Below are 18,127 nucleotides of genomic sequence, written 5' to 3'. Positions count from 1 at the left end.
TACTTTGGAAGAAAGTGACCAGAACTGGGCGCCCAGCCGACTGGGAGCCGCTGGGGAGACGGAGAGGCGCCCCCGCCTGCCGTCCGCCCCCGCCACCTTCACCTTCCCGGAGGAAAGACAGCCTCACCGCCGCGCCTGGGCCTCCCGCCCGCCGTTCTCTCCCGGCCCCTACCTGACTCGGCGCCGCCACCAGCGCTCTCGCACCCTCGGAGGTGGCTCTGCGGCCAGGACAGTCAGGGAGGGCCTTGGGGCCGAGCCTGCGACTCGGAGCGCAGAGGTGGCGCGTCAAGGGGGTTGAGGGCACGAGGCCGCGAGCACTAGCAGCAGCCAGGCTCGTTGGAAACTTTCCCCGTTACCGGCCCGGCCGCGGCCGCCATATTCTCGCCCCCGAATCCGCGACGGTACGGAACGCCGCCGGGGTCAAGCAGCACGGCGCGCTCCCTCCGCGAGGCCGGCGGAGGCCCGGCCCCTCCGCGCCCACACCCGCCCGCCGCCGCGCCCCCGGTGGGGCCCGCGCGGCGCCAGCGCGAACGGCCTGACCGTGGCCTCCCGCACCTGGAGAACGGGGAGCCGTGAGACCACGAGGGATCAGGCCCCCCGGGCCGGACCGAAGCCGGGGCAGGACGGCCACACGGGGGCTGTGAATGACTGCAGGAGGCGTTGCTGCTCTTTAATAGCCATGACGCAAATGATGGCTCTGTGACCCGCTAAAGCCCAAGCTTCCTAGGCTCGCCTTCAAAGCCTCCCCTCTTTCTTTTCTAATTAAGTCCCTTTAATGCGCTGTTCCCGGCTCTACTCCACTGACAGCAAGCCTAAGCTCCACCCTCGCCCCGCCCCAAGCCCTGGCCTGATCCATTCACTTCTTTACATCCTGTCCCTTCTCTGTTCACTGGGTTTGCATCATGCGAGGCCTTCAAACTCCAGCGCTTATTTTCGTTTGTACTGTGAACTCACTGAGTAAACGTAAGGGGATATTACTTAGAGGTAGCGTTTCACAACAGCTGTGGAGCCGGATGGCTTTGGAGTTTGAATCCTGGTTCCTCCCTTTCCTATGTGCGACCTCGGTTTCTACATTTAAAAAATGGTAATGAAATATTCCTTGCAAAGTTATTGTGAACATCCAGTGAACCAGTATTTTTTTTCTGGCTTGATGTAGGCCCTCACAAATTATGAATTCCCCTTCCCTAAGAAGGCATCTCTGCCTTCTATCCTTATTATTTTCTACTGCTTGGAGCTCTTAGGGAAGTCAATTTATTTCTGTAAACTACAGTTTCTCATATGGACATGGAATGCTAATAAAACCTACTTTACAGGATTGTTGTAGGGATTAAATGAGACCATGGATGTGAAAAAATACCTTAAAATCTTTAGATGATTTATCCTTTTTAGGATAAATCTCCATTCAACTCTGCACACCAGTCTACTTTCATTTCCTCAAATACAAGGACATGGTTCAGTTTTGCTCACCATTAAATCAGCCTCCCACAGTGCCTAGTACATAGTTGATTATATATTATATATATATCAAATATACATTATATAGTATTTTTAAGTAAAATAGTATTCAGTAGCCCGGGCCTGCCCTCAATTGCTAGTTCTCTCCTCCTACATATTTTCTATTAGTGTCATCTGTGTATTTGTCCTATCTCCCCAATACAGTGTGAATTTCTTCATTTTCATTTAATAGATGGGGGTCAGGGTGGGACCATATATATAGTGATGAAGCACTGTCAGACTCAGTTTCCTTTCACGTAAATGAAAAGTTTGAGTCAGATTATCTCCAGTCTCATGGATAACTCTAAATGTGGTCAGTGCCCAGCTCTCAAACCTGTAACTCTGGCTTTCTGCAGAACACAATGTCATGTTAACTATGTGCTAGATGTTTTCACTTGATTATACTGACATCATTTCTAATCCAACTTGTCGTTAACAGATATTTATAAGTTTTTGGGGGAGGAGTTTTTTTTTGCATTCCTACCTCCTGAACCCCTGTGGGGAAGTTGGGGTTCCTATGGCCAAGATCCTCACTGAACTTAAACCACCTGATGATGTAACTGGCCTGCTGCTAGGCTACTGCTTCCATACCCTTAGGCAATAAGCTATTATTGCACTGTATAGAGAGCTAGGCCCAGTGCTCTGGGCGGAGACAGGGACGCTAGTGCTCGACCTACCACCGGGAGAACAAGCCAGGTAATAAACCCTTTCACCCCAAAGAACGTTTTGTTGTCAATTTCTTTGGTCACACTGAATCCATAGCGAACTTGCCCGGGGCTGACACCCATTGGCAAGACAACCGCCATTCCGTGTTTGGAGAATCCCGCACCTCACTTTGGGACAGTAGTGAAAGTGGTCCTAGTGGTAGCCTCCAACATCCAGGATTAGTGGTCAATAATTCTAGATGCCCATGCATGGCTATGGCAACCCCAGAGCCCTCTCCCCTCAGTTCTGTGGTCTGTTATTGGTTGTTATCTCTGGCCATGTAGGTCAAAGCCTCTGTTTCCAGCAAGCTACTAATGGCTTTTCTGCTTAAAACAGCCACAGATGTTTTCTCTGCCTTAGCACTAGTCCCCTCATTAAAGCAGTGCTTTTGCATCTTTCCAAAACATGATCCTCTGCCTTGTGACCTTGAAACTATTTCTGATGCTTGTTATCTTGTCGGTATACTTTAGAATACTTCAGTGGAAGTGTATGTATTTGAGAGTTAGCTTTAATCTGCATACTCCAGGTTGGGTAATTAGCATTTGAAAGACTAATCAGAAATCTTCAGTATAAAGCTGGTTGCACAAGTACTTCTAATATCACTATGTAAATCTGCACTAGAGCTATGTAATTAGCATAACAAATTATAAATAATTCTTCATTGTGGAGATAACAGGTGTTCAAGATATGTGGCTGGCCTGAATATTGTACAGACACTTCTTGCATAAATGTGGCACATGTGAATCTTCTGAGTCTAGCAGACTGACTCCTTCAGAATGGCTCCCTAAGTCTAGACCTCTGTTTCGTACTTTGCCACAAAATATTGTTTGTGTACTGCTTTTTGTGCTTGTTTGTTGATAAATATTTGTGTAATTGCATTAAGTCTGAGATTTGCTCTGATTGTAGGTCACTACCTAATAGGAATGGAAGAAACAGTAGGTCTCATCAATCTTTAGTTGCAGAAGGCTGCCAGTAATTTATAAAACAACCTGACAATTATAAAGACCAAGTGTTGATCATTTTCATCTACCATACTTCTTGCCTTTCATTTTCCATTGCCACTACCCTGAGGTCCTAAGACCTGAATTACTTCAGTGGCCTCTATGGCTGGTCATCTTGATGTCAGCCTCACCCCAGTCTAACCCATCACAGTGGCTGACATTCTCAGGGCATCTGTCTTGCCAATGGGTTTCAGCCCTGAGCAAGTTCACTATAGATTCAATGTGACCAAAAAAAATGACAGTAGAACGTTCTTGGGGCAAAACGGTTATTACCCAGATTGTTCACCCGGCGGTAGGCCCGGCGGTAGGTTGAGCACTAGCGTCTCTACCTCTGCCCAGAGCACTGGGCTGAGCTCTTCATGTAGTGACTCAGTCAATAATAGCTTATTGCCTAGGGGTGTGGAAGTAGTAACCTAGCAAGAGGCCAGTTACATCATCAAGTGGTTTAGGTTCAGTGAGGATCCTGGCCATAGGAACCCCAACTTTCCCCACAGTACCACTCTGTCTCACTTACAATTGGGTTAAAACCAACTACTTGTACAGGCTACATAATGAAGTTCGAACTCCTCAGTCTGGCACCTGAAGCCCTCAGGGCATGATTTAAACCCCTTTGTTTTTTTATCCTGAAATTGATTTATCCTGTTATTTATCCTGAAATTGAAAGTATGCGGGTCAGTTTCTGACATCTGGTACATGCTCAGCCAAACACCTGGATATAAAACGGCCACCTGGGAACCATTTCAGCGGCAGGAGATTTCAAGCTGCAGTTGTTGACGGCAGTGCAATGATCCTAATAACTGGAATATCTATTCTTCAACACTTGCTTCTCTGCAGGCAAGTTCTGAGTACTCCATGCAGCAATTACACCCAAAGGAGTTATTTCTGATTAGAAACACATGTTGAAAATATAATCATGAGTTTTAAAAACCAAGGAAAGGAAGAGGGCAGCACTTACAGCGGGAGAAATGAATAAATTGATCAGCCATTTCAGTTGTCTGTGGCAGGAAGTCATAGATGACTCCACATTGTTTCTTCCCATGTTCTCTCTCTTTTTTCCTCCTATTTCTTTCAATTCTTCAACCCTGTTCTAGAGCTAAACTAAAAACTAACTCAGGTTTTCCATGTATAAGAACCTATTCCTTTTTTATTTCTTTTTTAACACAGATTATAAAATGCCTTCATGTATATCACATAATCAAATCTTTACACAATCCCAATGATGTAAATATTTTCATCACCATTTTGAAGGTAAAGTTAATGTTATTCCCACTCCTCTGACACCAAATGGAATGGTATCTTTTTTTCCTACATATATGTATAGCAATAACAATATTATACACAGCAGTAATAGTAGTATAACTCCATTTGGGTCCCCAGATGTGGGAGGGGGTCTTCCCACATGTACTAACACCAAGCAACTGTCAAACACTAGCAGGGTGTTGGAGAACCCAATTCTGATGCTATCTGCCTGGGGACAGCACCAGATTCCCAGGTTAAGGGCTCCATCCTACAAGACTGCCCCCTACTCCAGATAGAGGTCACAAGCCCCAGGCAGTTACTTGTCCTTCTGACCTACAGAATTAGAGGTTCCAATGGCCTTCCCCTTAGGTTTGATTAACCTGCTGGAGTGACTCACAGAACTCAGGAAAACACATTTACCAGTTTAATAAAGGACACTGTAAAGAATATGAGGTAACAGCCAGATGAAGACAGACATAGGGCAAGGTCCCAAATAAAGGAGCTTCTATCCTCATGGAGCTTGGAGCCTGGCTCGGTGGCACATGGAGGTTTTCTTGTTCCCAAAGCTTAGAAGCTCTCTCTCCTGACAGAGAAACAGATCCAACAGAGCAGAGCAGAGCACAGTAAGCTCTTAGTCATGGCTGACTACATTACTGACCATTGGCTGATTTTTACCTCCAGCCCCTTGCTCTTGGGGTGGGGGGGGCGTCCGAAAATCTTTCATTAACATGACAAAACACCTGCTGCACCTTTAAGACTGAAGTGTTTTCAGAAACTGTGGATGAAGACCAAATATACCTGAGAAGTATGTTTATGGTCATATGAATGACTGTGGATAAAATGAGAGTTCCTGTGGCCAGGATTCTCACCTGGCCCTGGTTGACTAGCTCACTCACTACACACCTGTGGGCAATATGTTGCCATTGACTCTGCATAAAGAGCTCCACCCAGTGCTCTGGGTGACATGGTGGCACAGCTGCAAGGCTGCCGGAGAGCAGAGCAGAGGCTGGAGTGGTGGCAGTGCTGAGGACAGAGGCTCAGAGGATAGCTGTGCAGGCCAAGAGGTCCAGAGGCAGAGACCAGCTTGCTCCGTGCAGACTTGCTCTGAGTGAATGGGATTTTGGTGATTGACCTGCCACCGTGGAAATAAAGTTGGGTATAACCCTTTCACCCCAGGAACGCTCTACTGTCATTTCTTTGGTCATATTGAATCCATAGTGAACTTTCCTGGGGCTGACACCCATTGGCAAGACAATGACCAAATATGTATTTCTTATAACTCATTATCTCAGTAACCAAGATCCAGAGAAACTAGTGTTCCAGAGCAGGGACTTAAACCTTAGTCTTTTGGCTTCAAGTGTTTGGCTATCAAGTGCAGCTTTCTTAATATCATTCCCTTCTGTAGGGGAATACAGTATTTCAAGCTCATTTTACTGCTGTTCACAGTAAGTAGGAAAAGGACCACAATGTTCAATTCTGGTATATCTCTTAGAATCATTTGAAAGATTTTAACTTACATGCCTACCCAGACCCAACCCAGAGCAATGAAATTAGTCTCTTCTGGAGTGAGTCCCAGGTTTTGTTAAATACCTTCCCTGACCCCATTCCCAGTGATTTTAATGTAAAGCAAGGGTTGAGAACCACTGAATTATTATCTCCATTAATGCAGTGGTTCTCTCTGTGTGGTCTCTAGACCAGGTGCATCAGCATTGCCTGGGAACTAGTTAGAAACACAAAATATCAGGCCCTCCTCCCAGATCTACTGAATCAGAAACCAGATCTTAAGATCAGGTTCAGATGCATGTGTCAGAAACTCAGTAACTATGGCTTAATAGCAGTTTGTGCCTCACATAAAAGCAGTCAAGAAGTGGGTGTTCAGAGCAGATGGTAAAGTTAGCAGTAAAGTTCCTGATACCTTTCCTCTTGTTGCCCTTCCATTCAGGGACAGGGCTTCCTCCTCACAGTCATTCTTGGCATGTTCCTGAGGTTAATGGAAAAGCTTTTAGTATTTTCACCCTTGAGTATAATCTTGATTAATTTAATGGAAATATTTAAAGAATATATGCTTTCATAGTTAATGAAGAGAAGTTTTTCATTGTGTTTTATTTCAGTAACTGGTTTTCAATTAAAGCAAATTCTTTTTAAGGATCTTTTGAGATGTTCTCATGGTTTTCCCATACTGATGCCCTGTTATATTAACCTCTCATTTTACTATTATTAGTTAATCTTTCTGATTCTGGAATAAATTCTCAGTTTTTAAATAAGCACTTAAATTCAGCATCCAAGATTTTATTTTTCATATCTTTTTAAGTGAAAACAGTGCACTATTTTATTTTCTAGAATTATCTTTTTGGTTTAATATATGTGGTATGTTTGTTCAACAAATTGGGTGGCTTTCCTTTTTTTTTTCTTTCTGTTTTGTGCAACAGATTATTTGGTATGGAAATCTTATGTGTTTGAAGGAACTCAGTCCTGAAGCATGTGGTTCTAGGGTGTTTTGTGGGGTCTTTTTGAGAGGTATTTCTTTGGTATTAAAACATGCTATTGGTCTTTCAAGTTTTTATTTTTCTTGGGTTTATTTTAGTAACTGAACATGTTTCAGAATATTGACCATTTAACCAAGATTTCCTATTTTACTAGGCAGTTTTAGAAGTGTCCCCGATCATTTTATATTGTTAATTTATAAATTTAACTTTAAAGAACCTATTTGATATTTTATTTTTCTGGTATTCATATACTTGCCAAAACATGTTGTCCCAGGTGTTCCGGTAGTTTATATTCTTTTGTGCCTCACTCCCTGACTTAGCTGTTAGGTGTTTATTCTGAGAAGCATTATAGGGTAGTGGTTAAACCCAAGAGTCCTAGAGTCAGACTGAGTTTGCATTTGAATGTGAATTTGGAATGCTTACTAGCTCTGTTTCCCCATGTGTAAAATAGAAATAGCATTTATTCATAGGGTTTTTTGTGAGAATAAATGAGTTAATATGTGTAAAGTATTTAGAACAGGGCCTGACACTTAGAAAATTCTCAATTGTTAACCATTTCATTTTTATATAGATCAACTTAGCCTCTCTGGACTTCTTTCAATCTTCCTTCTCCTTCAGTTTTCCAACTGGCTCCTTATTTAATACCCAGAACTAAGCCAGGAGGCCAGAAACCTTGTTAAATAGCAGGGAGGAGGGGAGAAGCCTACACATAATAAAATATTCTTTCTTATATCTTTGTCACATCTAATTATAAAAACAGAGACAAAACAATAACTTTTGACTTTTACATGTAAAGAGATTTATCTTTCCTTCACCTTTCTCCATCCATTATCTGATCACTACTTTCCCACATATCCTAAGAATTTAATAATTTTCTTTCAGTGTGGTAAGAATTTTTATGAAAGTTATTTATTCTTTAGCCTGATAACCAACACCCTCTAAAATATTGCCTTAATTATTAGTATACTCTTAATTCTGAATAATTTCTCTCCAGTGCCCTGAACTCTATCAGATGGAAGTATTCCTACACTTAGAAGCCTCATCCCTTCTGTCCCTTTATCTCATTCTTCTGTCTAGAATACTTCTTTCCTTAGTTTTACTTGTCCCGACCTTAACTTTTCCTTCAAAGCTGATTTCGAATGCCACTTCTTCTAAGGTTTCCCTGATGTGCCCCGGGTGAAAATATTATTTTCTTTCTTTGATTTCTCAATGACTTTATCTGTTAGGGGACTGAAGACACTTGCCTTCTTTGTATTTTCCTTTTTTGTTTTAATTGTTTTTAAAATGTACAGATTACACCCGATCACACAATTCAAACGTTAAGCTACAGAGAGTAAAAACAGAAAGTTCCCCTTCAGCACTTTGCCAAAGCTACTTCCAAACCTATGAGAAAACAGTATTGTTCTTTGATATACCGTCTCCTTGTAAGTCAGTGTTTCTCATCATATTGGCCAGGGACTGCCTACCTGCAATCACGCGGGAGCTGGTTAAAGACAGAGGCACCTGTGCATCAACTGAGACCTACTGAATCAGAATCTCATGGAAGTGGGACATAGGAAATTGCCTTTTGGTCATTCTTAATCATACTACATTTTGTGAATCATTGGTCTTATCATCTTTCCATGTGTTAATAGTTCTTATACAAATGTATAAATTTGTTTTTTGTTTGGTTATGTTCCTTGTACTGCTTTTTGAATTTTTTATTTTTAGCAATTCATCTTGGAGATGTTCTCAAAATAGGACAGATTCACTGTAGAGTTTGTGTTTTAAAAAATTTCTAAACAACTGTATATACTATGATTCAAGTAACTACTTTCCTATTGATGGACATTTAGACTTTACAATTTTTTGTTACTAAGAGTGGTGCTTCAGTGAATATGTGACCTTTGCAGACACAGTGGTATGTCTGTGGATTAGACATTGCTGGATGTGCATATTTAAAATGTAAATACTGCTAAATTGTTCAGCAAAAAGAGTTTTGAATTTATAACAAATTTTTGACAATAGTGAAAGAGAATATTTTATTCCCATACCACTATCAGTAGCACATATTATGGGTTTTCATTTTTGTTACGCTGATGGATGAAAATTAGTATCTGTTGTTTTAATTTGCTCTTATCTTCATTACTAGTGAATTGAACCCCTTGTCATTTAAATTTTTTCCACTTGTATTCTTCCTTATGTGAGATGTCTGATCCTATTTTTTGTTCATATTTATTATCATTTATTCAGTCATCTACCTTGAGCACTATTGAATTGTTCATTGTTTCTCTACTGATTTGAAATGTCACATTTTTCCTTAATAACTGTATGTATATTGGAAAGTTTTTGGACTTTTTACTCCGTTCTATTCATTTTTTTCACTTATGCCTTATTATTTATAGTATTATAAGCTTGTATGTTTTTATATCAATATCCTGTTTATTTTTCAAAAAGTTTTTGTTTTTTCTTGCCCATTTTCTCTTATGAAATTTTAATCAACTTATTAAGTTGATACAAAAATCTTATTTGGATTTTGATTGAGATTGCAATGGTTTATTGATTAATTTTGGGGAGATTTGACATTTTCCAAATCTTGGTATATCAGACTTGGTGTCTCTGACATTTAGTCTTCCCATTAGGAACCAGTCATGTCTGAAGCTATTCAATACTGTGTTCTTTGGTAAATTGTAGTATTTTCTTTTTAACAGATCTCAATGCTTTTTTATATTTGGTTTATTGCTAAATATTTTTCTTTGTTTTTATTTTTGCAACCATGCATGGAGTTTATTTTTCATTATATTTGCTAATTGGTTTTTGATGATTTATAGGAAAGCCAATGTATTAAGCTTTCCTATTCTAATAGTTTGTCATTTATACTTTCTAGTCAATGGTATCACCTATAAATAATGAGCTTAATTCTTCCCTTCCAGTATATACCTTATTTATTTATCTCATTTTACTAAATTAAGCCCGTTTGTACATTGAATAGTCATGGTGCAATTGGGCACCATTGTTTTTCTTTTTGCCCTAATGAAAGACTTCTAGTGTTCATTAGTTATGAGTGTTTCTATAGGTTTTTTGGTAGATTTTTTTTGTCATGTTGAGACTTTTTTCTATTAAACTTAAGAGTTTATTTATGAATGGGTGTTGGATTTAATGCTTTTCTTAGCATGCAGATGATCGTGTATTTTTTCTCTTTAATTGGTGGTTATAGTGGCTTATATTATTACTTGCCTGAATTCATTCTTGGAAGAAAAAAACCTTCTTTTGTTATAATGAATTGTGTCAATATGTTACCTTTGATTTTTTTCTAGTACTTTATTTTTTCATTTTGCACTAACAGTTATGAACGAAATTGTTTGTAAGGTAAGTAGAATATTGGCTTTCCAAGGATTTCCTAATGCATGGAAGCTGTAAATAAACTACTTTACTTGGTAAATGGAACTTTGCATATGTGATTCAGGTTAAAGACCTTTTGATATGGTGATTTTTCTGGATTATTCTCATTGGCCCAATCTAATCATGAGTTCTTAAAAGGAGGAAAGCCTTTTCCAGCTGCAGTTAGAAGAAGAGAGAGAAGTGATGGTAGAGGGCAGTTCAAAATTCTTGTGAGGATTTGATTTGGTCCTAAAGATGGAAGAAGAGATCTGTGAGCCAAGGAACACAGGTTGTCTCTAGCTGGAAAGGGCAAGGAAATGGACTCTTCCCTAGAGCCTCCACAAAGGAATGGCACACCTTGATTTTAGCCCAGCGAGACCCATGTTGGACTTCTGACCTAAAACTGTTTATAAATTTGTATTTTTTAAGCTACTTTGTGGCAATTTGTTACAACAGCAATGGAAAATTAATACAACATGTGATTTTGTCTGTTTGCCCTCCAAGTTTGAATCAGGTAGGGCTGAAAATTCCACTTTTCTTTTTGAACTTTTGACTTCTTTTTAATTCTTTGGAGCAGACTTAAAAAAAATCTTTCATAGAAGTTTAATAAAACTCATCTGTGAAATTTGGCTCTCATGCCTTTTTAAAGGAGAAAATATGATTCCCTTTTCAATTTTTTCTGTGACATCCTGTTTTCTACCTTGTATTATAATTTCCATGTATGTAATTTGTCTTTCTTATTAGACTGGAAGCTTTCTAAAAGCATAATCTGATTTGGTATCAGAACTCAGTATGTAAAAAAAATGCCTTGCACAGCACAATGCGAACAGTTACATGCCTATCTTATTCAACTTTGCATTCTCACAGCACCATATATAGTGTCCAGTGTTTATGAAACTTGTTTCAAAAATATATACTCATTCAGACAGCCACGTTATTAGCAACTCATGCAACGTGGTTAATGAACATAAGCTTTGAAGTCACACCAAAGTTACATTCTGGCTGAGCCACTCTTCTAACTCTGTAACTATAGATGACTGCTTAACATTTCAATGACACATTTTCCTCACTAGTACAATAGTGATAATAGTACTTTGTAGACTTGTTGAAAGGATGAAAGTGAGGCAATGTTTTTAGAGTTCTTACTTGGCATAATACCTGATAACATAAGTCACTTAGTAAATGATACTTGTTAATGACTATTGAAAGAACTTTATGTAGAACTGAATGGTACTTTCAAAAGTGTGTCTTTTCTGTTGTTCTTGTTGTAATTTCCTAGGCTATGTTTAAAGGGAATGAGTCTCCAGTCTGTTTTGTGTGCAAGGCCTCTGCAGTGCCATAACTTCCAGACAAGCACTCTGCATGGATGAGGTCACGTCCATGACTTGGAATGTGATGGAGCAGCAGCTGGTGTGCTCATGTAGTGCTAGAGACAGTACTTTAGTAACAAAATTTTTTCAAGAGTTTTCTTTCCATTCTATGATGTAGTATCACCAATCTCTACTCTTGAATAAAATCGGGATTCTCCTAGTTCATATTAAGTGTCATCCTTTATATTTACATATTTCCTATATATCCCTAAATACATATCCTATACATTTCCATACATTTTATATGCCACCTCCTTCATACTTAATAGGTAGTTACATTGTCAACCCTGAAGGGCACAGCAGACATCTATTAGTCCTCATAGTATCTCATCCAATGTAACTGCAGAAATTAAGCCTCAACTAATGAATCAATATTGATTGGTGTCAAATTACTTTGTTTTGTTGCCAGAAATTGTATCCCTTACTTGAGCTATCTGACAAATAACCCTCAGTTATAAAAGGGAACCACAATGCCTAGTGGATTAGTGAAAACACTTTATTACTCAAAAACAACCTTAAGTGTATTTCCAAAGAAATACTAAATACAATCTAAAATGAGCTGTCACAAGATCTGTACTTGCTCTCTTCTGAATTTCATGCTTCACATCCTTTGGGAAGTGAAATATATCTACAGAAGTGTTACTATGCACTTAGGTTTGTCTGTAATACTATCTCTACACCAATTATGTTAAAATGTTACTTCTTTACATTTGAGAAATTCTAGGGAGGAAAACATTATAAAGGGTTGTTTGAACTTTTGGAAGTATAAAATAGGTAATAGCAGTTTTAATATACATACAGCCCCAAGCAAGACTAAAGAGATGGTCTGTGACATCCTAACTCCCATTCTGTAGCTCCCCAATAGGAAATTTTCCAGGTCACTAGGGTTCCCCTATCTTGAACTACTTTTAGTTACAAAAGCTCTAGAATATCACCTTTCCTATCAAAATGCTACTTTCTTACTTTCAAATTACCAGGTTCTTACTATTTCCACAGTAACCTTCTGACAGGTACTTTAATCTGTGCTAATGATTCAGTGTGTTGGAAAGCACAAAGTTGTTTATAGTTAAGCCTTCAGTTTCTCTTGCTGTCCTGGGTCTGTTTCTAAACATTGCAGGCAGGCTCCAGGAATTTGGCCTGCCAACCTCTCTTCTTTCTTGCAATCACCCAGCTACCTTATTTTCAGAGAATGTTGATTCATGCTTGGCTTTGGAATCTCTTGGATTCCTAGTGAAAAGACCTGTGACAGTTTGGACACTATGACTTTTTTTTTTGGTTCCCTGATACGCTGTATTTTGAGATAATTACAGATTCACATGCAGTTGTAAGAAGTAACACTGAGACACAAGGTTCATGCTTTGCCCAGTCTCCCCCCCCATCTTGCATAACTGTACTATGACTGTTTTTTGCTCTTTCCTACATTATTTTGTAAATGCCCTCTGCAAACTCTTATTCAAACAGATGTGTTATAGGAGTTTATGTAACAGAGGCCACCATCAATAATCCTGGGGAACTTTGTATCTGCAGTGGATTTTGGAAATGAAATTTTTATTGTGAACTATCATGGAGTTTATTTCAATTCCGTGTTTTGGAAAGAATCAAATTTTTCTAACACAGACATTCTTTGTAACTGACATTTGCAGTATGCTTTTTGGAATAGTAATTTAGAACTTCTTTTACACCTTTGCTGTCATCTAACAATTTGCAACACCAAGGAGGAAGCAAATCTTCAATGTTCTGCTTACCTTAATGTGTGGGCTCTTAAAGAGGAATACCACTGCAGCACTGTGCTCAGAAAAGTGTGGGAAAATGTTGCAAAAACTCATAATTATGTTTTCCCCCTGCCTTTTACAGTCAGAGAATTGGTTTTTAGCTTGCACTTTTCTAGAGGGTAACAATACACCCCTTTTCACAATGTGTTTACAATTTGCTGAACAGATTGTTGTGTTTAAAACATTTTTTGCCTCCTGTCCCATTTCTGGGAAACAAATTAAGGGACCTGAGTGGGGGCACAAGTATAGGATTGGTAGGCAAACATTCCTAGATAGAGATATTAGCTCCAAGCTTGTCCTTCTCTATTATATCATAAGCTCCATGAGAGCAGAGGTTATGACCACCCCAATCCCTGCTGTTTCCCCAGTATGCTGCACATGGTAGAGTTCATTCATTCAATGAATAAAGAACTTCCACATCATGAGAAAGCCATCTGCTGCCCTAAAATAACTGATAAATGTAACTAAATTATCTCTGATGTAGTTAACTTTCAAGGAAAGTAGACATAAATGAACTAGTTAATGCTGGCTGTTGTCGTGGTTCTTTGATAAACAGCATGATAATCAAGACAATGGGGAAGTAACGAGCTCTCTGGATCTCTTCAATGATATGAAATTAAGGGATTTGACTAGATGAACACAGCTAGAAAATTCTATCATTCAAATTCTAAATTGCCTCCCAATTCTGAAATCAATCAGTTAAGACAGGTCAGAGATCACAAAACTTTCAGTTTACAAGTAACACACAGTGCATATTAGAAAATTTAAAATTTTTAATAAATGTGCTTTGTTCACAAAATGTGAAAAAATACAACAAACACAAACATTTTCAGGTATGCCACCTCCTACTACTTGGCAACTATGATATCAACCACTTTTGATCTAGTCATGATCCTGAAGAATCTAGCCAAACGATCAATTGTTTTTGAAACACCAAATTATTTTGGAGAATCCTGTTGTTAATATGACAGGAGGCCCCTTCTTTACAACCAAATGAAATCATTCTCAAGAGTGCCCATACAGAATTAGGCTCTATTAACTTCTCGTCATTCAATCTATCATCTGGCACCAAGCCACACGACTGCTGATATTTTAACACTTATACATCGAATTGGCTTTGGTGGAATATGTATGAGTTTAAATCCTGTGCCAACCTAATTTGAATAAGCTGAATTTACAGAAACAAATGATATTTATAAATCCAAACAAATTTCTACTAAGTGGGATTAGGTTTTATAAAGAGACTTCTTTAAAGTACTACTTAAAATACATCGTGCATACTTTGGAGCATAAGCAGAATCAACATCTGTAAACAATCAGAATTTATAGCACCAACATTTCAGCTATGACACAAAGGCTGACTCCAATGTCATACTTAACACAAACCTCTCAAAACCACTGTTTTCATTTACTTTCAAAGCACTTTCATTAGGTATATTGTTTCTTTGCCCTTAAGAGAGTGTTTTGCCAAATGAAAGAAAATGGGCAGTATGATGTGGTAAAAGAGTTACTATCAAAACAAAGTTTTGTGTTGTCCTGTTTTCTTCTTCTTTTGGGAGTGCTACAAGATATGACCTGTAGTGCTTAGCTGGAAAAAAAGTCAATCCTAATTATTAAGGAAGCTTATGCTGTTGAAAGTAAATGAAAAATTTTATGTTACTCCTGGCATATTTGAGCAACTAATATTAATTGCATTTAGTCAATTGACTTTTTTAGATTAATTACAATCTTATTACTTATATGTGAAATTAAATTTGAACTATAGGGTACACATACCCAACCACTTACATCTTAAAGGGTAAATTTTGTATTTCTAAATAAAGTTTGACATTCAAAGTTAACTACAGCAATTCACAATAAGCACAAAAACATCAGTTTTACCGGAGTAAAGAAGTGCAGTTTATGAAATTTAGGATCAACTACTGAAAAAAGTTTTTTTTAAAAACATACATACATACAACATTAACCATGAAATCTGAAACTGTGATATTTCAGTGCAAAAACCTCAGTATGAGGTAATTTTAATGTAATAACCACTTGAAAAAAAAAATCCACACAGTGGCACTCTTAAAAATGATAGTTTACATGACAATTGCTGGCTGACAAGACAATGTGGACTAAATGTTCTTAGCTATTTAAACTAACCTTGTCTTGTTTGGACTTATTTTTCTCCCTAATCATTTGCTTCTGATTCAGAAACACAGGAAGGCATTTATCAATGTGGAAAGGGAAAATTCCCACAGTTAACTAATGGTTTATATATTCAAAGAAAAATTTCTGCTAGTATTTAGAAATTAGAATACTGAAAGGTCAAAACCATTTTATGAGATTACCAGCAGAGGTAATTTAAAATTTTACTATGTAATTCCAGACTTGCAGTGCAGCACCTCCTTAACAAAAAGGTGAGGACCTGATCAAGGTTGGCCTAGACAGAACATAAACTCTCTCACAAGTGCAAACCCTTCGTAAAGGTCTTTAAGGTCAGTATTATTATATTGTCCCTTGCTTAAATAGAAAATTTTGTAAATGACCCCTAAATTTAAAAAAGATAAAAATGAACTCTCACAGTTAAATATACTTAACACCAAGGCCCAAATCAACAAGATATGAAAATTCTACTTTGGCAATGGTGTTTACTGTACTAATGAAACTGGAATACATACTTTGAGGGAACCTCTCCCCCAATGTCTGATGCTGTCAAATGAGTGAAAAAAGAATTATCGATTCCAAAAAAGTTCAGGAAATGGATCATCAGACAACACAACAGAAAATGGCTTTCTGTTAACAGGTAATGTAGTTAGAAAAAAGAATTAAACTAAGTGCACCACAAAACAACTAAACCAATCTATCTGTGTCTCATTTAATTTATGAGTCATCAAAAGTGCAATCTACGGCTTCCTACATATCTTTCTCATTTCAATGGTTTAAACACTGAAGTTGAAAAAAGGGAAATACATATCAAATTATGCTTTATGTTTCACAAGAGCACAAAAGAGGAAAAAGGTACCTTTCTATGATATCTTAGTGCTAAATACTAAAGTAACAGAGGTTTCTATGACAGGAGTCACTCTGCATGAAACTTTAAGCTTTCTATATAAGAATAAATTTTAAAATCCAGAAGTAGAAAAAAATAACAAACTCTGTAAACCTTTGCATTTCTTCTATGCAAACCAGGTTTTAAGTACTGAGTTCATGTTAGTATTTCTGATTAGTGTAAGCAATTAGTTTAGGAATCTGGACTGAAAGAGCCTTTTGCTTTCATATTAACTTAAAAGTAATATGGGATCTTCTAGCTCATAAAAAGGAATAGAGCTGGCTTGACTTTCTCCAGAATCTGAGTCATATGGAGCATCAGGGAGCTCTGTGAAACCATATGCTAGTTGTTCATCTTCTGTATCTGATCGAACATAGCAGGAAGGGTTAGAATATTCCTCATCTTCTATACTGTTGAAATCTTGAGGGATATATAACATCCCTGGGTAGTTCCTACTAACCAAGTCACTTGTGGTTTTTAGGGAGATTTTTCTAAATGCCATCAGATGCATATGTGAAAATTTTGAATACTTGAAACGTTTAAAGCCCAGGGACTCTATAGCAATCTTCCAGCTTTTCATCATCATAGCATGACGGTTCTGATGGGAGGAATCAGGTGTGATGATAAGCAATAAACCATTTAACACTAACAGTTCATGGGCTTTCTTGCAGCAAATCCATCGCTGGTAAGGTGATGGAAAATAAGAAAGAAGGAGAGAGAAAACAACCACATGGAAAAGTTCTCCAGGAAGAGAATCAATAGGGTTTTTCAGCTGCTTCAAAAAGGCATCTATAGCATCCTGTGCAAGCTGGAGTGGTTGCTGAAGCTGCAAGTTCAGGAAGTCACATTTATATACACTCTGCAGAAAGGGAAAAACAAGGCATATTAAGAATTTCAAGATTACTTCTACCCTATTATATGGATTTTACATCAAACTATTTCACAGCAATTCTATATAATATAAGCTTTAATTTTGTACCTTTCCCTTCTAATTATTCTGCTAGCACAGACTTATTCAAAACTTTTACTCACAAAAATATCAGAGTACTAAGCCCAGAGAATTTTTAGTCATCATTAAAAATTGTATTTCTCCCTAACAATTTGAAATTAGAAATATTTATTTAAAGCATATATTTTTAAATAATAAAACCTTATCTGAAATTAGTTTGGGTAAGAGTTTATAGGAATGATTTATTTCTAAATTGAGTCATATTTACATTCACTTCAGTATTTACAGTTACTGAAAATAGGCTAATATAAAAACAACTTGAAACAAGAAATACCATGACATAAAGATGCATCAAAGAAGTCAAAGAGGATAATTAAAGAAGCATTCTAAGTCTGTAAAAGCAGAAAACCATTTAAAGTCATGAAAAATGTCTTTTAGGATGGTTAAAATTAATGTTTTAAAAGTAATTGTAATGTTATGCTTACTCTATTAAAAAGTTAATCCTGGTTTAAAACAAATTACATATTAAATTTAACTAACTTAGTCAAATGACCATGGGAAGCACTACAACTAAAGGAATAAATGGCATTGTATAATTTGCTGCATATTAAACTCTATGGACATGATCCAGAATAAGAAAATTTTAAAATTAGATAAAAATTAGTTACCCTTTTCATACAGTAGTTATTAATTAACAAAGATAGGGGCTAATACCTT

At 37.8% G+C, this 18,127-nt stretch overlaps 2 protein-coding genes across 3 annotated transcripts in view; both read right to left on the bottom strand.

Annotated features, from left to right (window-relative positions):
• TMEM168 (transmembrane protein 168) overlaps positions 1-1,457 on the bottom strand; it is a 44,406-nt gene extending 42,949 nt beyond the window's left edge. Inside the window, exon 1 of one of the 2 annotated variants that reach the window (XM_017656632.3) lies at positions 556-1,457. The gene's annotated coding sequence lies outside the window, so the exon portion shown is untranslated. The other variant, XM_017656631.3, reaches the window with a different exon arrangement.
• A 12,723-nt stretch (positions 1,458-14,180) lies between these two features.
• The window catches only part of SAMTOR (S-adenosylmethionine sensor upstream of mTORC1), a 77,546-nt gene continuing 73,599 nt past the window's right edge, over positions 14,181-18,127 (bottom strand). Inside the window, exon 5 of the mRNA XM_017656636.3 lies at positions 14,181-17,320. Coding sequence (XP_017512125.3) covers positions 16,691-17,320 — 630 coding nt within the window. The 3' untranslated portion in view covers positions 14,181-16,690. The remainder of the gene's footprint in view (positions 17,321-18,127) is intronic.

This window comes from Manis javanica, chromosome 6 (genome assembly GCF_040802235.1).
Source record: "Manis javanica isolate MJ-LG chromosome 6, MJ_LKY, whole genome shotgun sequence".
Lineage (NCBI taxonomy): Eukaryota > Metazoa > Chordata > Mammalia > Pholidota > Manidae > Manis > Manis javanica.
This window is presented reverse-complemented; position numbering and strand designations above follow the sequence as displayed.